We start from the raw sequence: 5185 nt of genomic DNA, 5'->3' as shown, positions 1-5185 counted from the left end.
AATATGAATTTTGGTAGGATAATTAAGATCCTTCAATTTTTAATCAGAGGTCTTATATTAGCATCAATAAGATATTTATTCAATAACAAATTATTCCATTCCAAACTCATGACAACATGATAGATAAAATTGAGGCAAAAACTTGCTAATCATGTATATTTATTTAAATTTAAAAAACAGCTTGATATACAAATTAAGTTTCAAATTTCAACTGTTTGCTAAAGCTTTGAAATTCTTCACCTTTATTTCTCATACTGTCAACTATTTTCACATTGTTGGTCAAATTAGCTAGTTCAAACACAAGTAGGTAATTAAATATTTTGTAATAAGTAAAGAATAATTAGAGAAGAAATCAAATAGTAAACTATATTTTTCCTTTTTACATTTGTGTGCTCAGTCTTGGTCTTTAATAAGGGGTAAAATAAATTATATTAATTTGTTTTTCATCTCTTAAATTTTTATAATAATTTTGACCTAGCCTCTCTCCTCAATTTGTCCCATCAAGACATAAAAAAAACAAGCAAATTATTTGCAATTTGATGATTGAGATTGAAAATTAATTGCAATTTGATGATTGAGGGTGGTGGGACTACTTTATCCTTAACCAGAGTTCTCATGTTCGAGTCTTGGGTATGAATTTTTTTTGTTGGGAGCGCCACCCCGAATGGACCCTGCAGTGCGCAATCTGAATTTAGTCGGGGCTCTAATGTAGGTTTCGAACACCAGGTGGGAAATAAAAAAAAGGATCATTCTTTGAATTAATTTTTTATCGTTTCTCATTGTTCAATATCTATAGTGGAATTTGATTAAATCTGGATTCGCACCACGAAATTCTATATTATGAGGGAGGGGAGTAAAACACTCTCTAATAACGACAACTATGTATCCAACAGGCAACAAGACTCGAATTTGAAATTTTTGATTAAAAATAAAAAATACTAACCACACCACCACAATTGTAACTGATTTTAAAATGCAACATGCCTTCACAAGTTGTTATCATTTGAAAGGTTCTTCAAGTTAATATTTTGAAGTAATTTTCTAGAAGCTACAAAAATGTTGGGGACAATATTAGTCAAACAAAAGTAGTTATCATTTTCAAAACTTTACTAGAGGAGAAGAAGTAATTAAATGTATTAATAGAAAATAAATTCAACAAGAAATTATGTTTTAAAAATATAAATATTATATTTATTTGCCATATGGAATTATTCGCCAAGTGTATTAAATTATTATTAAGCTTACCTAAGATGATATTTCTATGCAAAGAGTCAACTTTAATGTGGACCCCTTACCCATATTTGATTATCCAAAAAACAACGGTCAATGATCAATCAATAATATCATAAGCATAAAAATATTATTATTATTATTGTTATCAACACAGTAATAATAATAATGATAATAATAATTATAATCACTCTTTCGATATCATTCTATTGTGGTGGCACGAAAATCATTAAAAGGGAGTAATTTTCATCTTATCGCTAGTATGAATCAAATTCTTCATTGCCGTGAAATGCGTTTGAGTATTTACTATTTTTAATCATAGTATATAAAACTAGAGATCAATTAAATAAATATTCGTATGTTTTTTTAAAATTATAAAAAAATTAACACTGAGATTTTGATTAATTAATCTTTCTGTCACTTTCAAATCTTAAACGACCATGCAAATCCCCAAATATATATTTCCATGTTTTATTATTATTATCTATTTTTCTATATGCATGACTCATTCTCATCATACAAAGATTCTTTGAATTTCTATAGTTTGTTACACTCAATAAATTAATAGAAATATGAGCCTTTTTTTTTTTTTATCTTTCTTTCGAATCTATAGGTGAAAATCTTTAGTTATATTCTTGTTTTGGTGTAAAGATAAACTTATTTATGTGTATACTTTAGATCATACATTTGTATCGTAAAATTAGTCTTGCTTGTATACATCATAATAGACTAGTTGTTTACATCACACATCCTTAACAAGCTACATAAGTCCGGATACTTTATACATTAAAATATCTTTGAATTAATTTTTTTTAAAGATGATGGTAATTAACCTATGCTAAATTTCCCCTTGAAATAGAAAAAACATCCTTTTTTCTTAACTGGATTTTAAGAAATGCAAATCGAGTTAGTCACAACTCCAAAACAAGTACCAAACATCAAGTTTGAAAGGAAAAAGTTTTACGCAATTTGAATTAATCAAAATGAATAATAAACACTAGGTGAAATGAAATAAAAAAACTTATTTTCAATTCTTCCATTCAATTTTAACATAAGTAGCTACACAATATTAAATGAGTTTTATGGGATGCAAATCGAAATAAACATGATTCCAAAACAAGTACCATCATACATCAGGTTTTTTAAAGCCGTACGTAATACAAATTTAAATTAATCAGAATCTCACTATAATATCAAACACAAGTGATATGAAATCAAGATTTCTTTTTCTTCCATTCAATTCCAACATAAGTAGCTACACAAAACATTAAATGAGTTTTATGGGGATGCATTATGCAAATCAAATTAGTCATGATGATTTCAAACCAAGTACCATACATCAAGTTTGAAGAAAAAAAAATCTTACACAATATAAATTAAAATTAATCAAAATCTCACAATAAATACTCCCTCCGTCCCATTTTATATGATGTACTTTGATTTGGCACAAACTTTAAGAAAAATGGAAAGACTTTTAAAACTTGTGGTCCAAAATGAATGATAGAAATTTGTGTGGTTGTAAATCATTTCATTAAGGGTAAAAAAGACATTTCATAGGCAAATTGTTACTTAAAATAGAAATGTGTCATTCTTTTTGGGACTGACTAAAAAGGAAAGTAAGTCATATAAATTGGGACAGAGGGAGTATAATTCAAGGGCTCTTGAGCTTGGACTTGGACTTGAACTTGATCTTGATCTTTATCTTGATCTTGATCTTGGACATGGACTTGGACTTGGACTTGATCTTGAACTTGAACTTTTTCTTGATCTTGACTTTCTAGTTGAATTCAAGGGCTTCCACCAAATGAAATGAAATCAAGAAGTTCTTTTCCATTCAATTCCAACATAAGTAGAGCTACACAAAACCCCAAAAAAAGTCCAATATCTACTTGGCAATAACCCCATACCCCCCAACAACACAACAACTATCACATCTTCCATAATTGTACTTACATTTTTTAATAATAAAACATCCCCATCTCATTTGACTTGTTACAATTTTCATCATTATTGTACAACAACAAATTATTACTACTATGGGTAGTACTACCACTATTGCCATTGGTACAACAACTTGTAGCAATCTCCTGCATAGTATTTCCAAAATAACCAAAATTAAATTGTTGGTTATTAATTTCTTCATAAATAGCACCATCATGATGACCAAAGCTCATAATTTCTTCTCTTTTAATACTAATAATATCTTTATTAGTACCAAAACTCATTTGGCTGCAATAACTTCCATCTGATGAAGAACAACTTGCAACTTCTCCAAAATTTGGATAATTTTGCAAATTATAATTTGTAGCACCAAAATTTGGATAATTTTGCAAATTATTGGCTATCATCATCAAGTTGTTGTTGTTATTGGTGTACATAATATTTTGTTGGGCTGATGGAATAATAATGGGCTGTTCTTGGCCTGTAATAAAAGGCCCAAGATTTTGTTGGGCTTGATGAAGAGAAGTAGATGGAAAATATGGTAATTTTTTTTGGTAATTATTATTATTATAAGAAGAAGAATTGTTATTAGGTATTATTAATCCCATGAGCTTTTTCTTGAGCTTCGTGTTCCAATAATTCTTGATATCGTTGTCTGTTCTTCCTGGTAATTGAGCCGCTATAATTGACCACCTGCCAACATAATTGTACATGTTAAAAATAAATAAATTAACGATCTTCTCTAAAAATGATCATATTAACATGTAACGGATTATAAAACCAAATCTCCCGTAAACATAAACACTAAGGAGGGGGGGGGGGGTGAACTATGTTAAATAAACAAAGAGTTTATCTTAGATCTAAACCCTGTCATGCATGCAGAAAAAAATTGTCTATAAATGGAAGAATCTTTAATTAAAAAATCCAACAGACTAATTGCATTTCTTTCTGAACCCTAATTTAAATATTTATAAATATTTTTTGCCTTTTTTCTCATTTATTGAGGTTCTTTTTTTTCCATTTTTAGTGGGAACAATTTTTTTTTTTCAGTCTCAAAGTCATCATAGAAACCTAAAATAGCAAATAAATAAATAAAATAAAATAAATCACCTGCTTCCAATATTGGCATACAAGTTACAAATAACTCTATCTTCTTCATCAGAAAAATCACCATGCTTTATATTTGGCCTTAAATAATTTAGCCATCTCAATCTACAACTTTTACCACATCTCCTTAGCCCTGAAAAATATTCAAACAATTAATACCATCAAAAACAATTTTCCGACTATAACAATAATAACATACTCAGTATAATCACATAAATAGGTCTAAAGTACTATACATGTACACAGACTTTATCCCTACCTTTACAGAATAGAAAGACTGTTTCCGACGGACAAGATACAAGTAAGTTGAATAATAAATACCTGCTTTTTGAGGAAGTGCAATCCAATTACCAGCAGTACCAAATTTGTGAATAAAATCTTTAAGTTTAGCATCTTCTTCTGGAGACCATGGACCTCTTTTTACATTTGCTTTATCACAACATGGAGCTCTTCCCATTTTTTCTTGTGTATGTGTTGTTTTACAAACACTAATGGTTTTTTTTTTGGGAGGATTTTTTTTTAGTTAGATATATAGACAAATAGACAAGAGTTTCTTGGTTGTAGCTAATATTTATATTAAATAATAATACTCTAAGAGGTGACTTTGGGTTGGTGGGGGTGGAAGGCGGAGGGGGAGGGGGTGGGGGTTTAAAACAGTAAAAAAGAAGAAAATTTGAATTTTTCTGAGTCATATAATTATAATTACAAAGTCAAAAGGACAGACCTATTTTTAACTTACTTTTGCTGAACTCTAGCTCTTGTAAAGAAAAAAAAAGTGGTAATTGATTGGATTTTCTTATCTAAAATTTACTGGTCCAATTAATTCAGATTATGCATCGTGCGATAGACGTATACATCACTTTTAATACAAATTTGATTTTAGTAGCGTTCAATCATAATCCATTAT

At 29.0% G+C, this 5185-nt stretch overlaps 1 protein-coding gene across 1 annotated transcript; it reads right to left on the bottom strand.

Moving 5' to 3' along the window:
- Positions 1-3035: 3035 nt before the first annotated feature.
- On the bottom strand, positions 3036-4801 carry LOC102596369 (transcription factor RAX2-like). The gene is made up of 3 exons (XM_006340064.2): positions 4600-4801; positions 4282-4411; positions 3036-3864 (listed from the first exon to the last, which is right to left on the bottom strand). The coding sequence occupies exons 1-3, from the start codon at positions 4733-4735 to the stop codon at positions 3189-3191; spliced, it is 942 nt and encodes a 313-aa protein (XP_006340126.1). The 5' UTR covers positions 4736-4801; the 3' UTR covers positions 3036-3188.
- Positions 4802-5185: the final 384 nt, after the last annotated feature.

This window comes from Solanum tuberosum, unplaced genomic scaffold (genome assembly GCF_000226075.1).
Source record: "Solanum tuberosum cultivar DM 1-3 516 R44 unplaced genomic scaffold, SolTub_3.0 scf00017, whole genome shotgun sequence".
NCBI lineage: Eukaryota > Viridiplantae > Streptophyta > Magnoliopsida > Solanales > Solanaceae > Solanum > Solanum tuberosum.
Note: the sequence above shows the minus strand (reverse complement) of the source record. Positions and strands in the feature narration are given on the sequence as shown.

Coding starts and splice junctions, on each gene's coding strand:
- LOC102596369 (XM_006340064.2), bottom strand. CDS start 4,735: ATGGGAAGAGCTCCATGTTGTGATAAAGCAAATGTAAAAAGAGGTCCA. Junction 4,412..4,599: donor TGCACTTCCTCAAAAAGCAG/GTATTTATTATT, acceptor AATATTTTTCAG/GGCTAAGGAGATGTGGTAAA. Junction 3,865..4,281: donor TATGCCAATATTGGAAGCAG/GTGATTTATTTT, acceptor TTATGTTGGCAG/GTGGTCAATTATAGCGGCTC.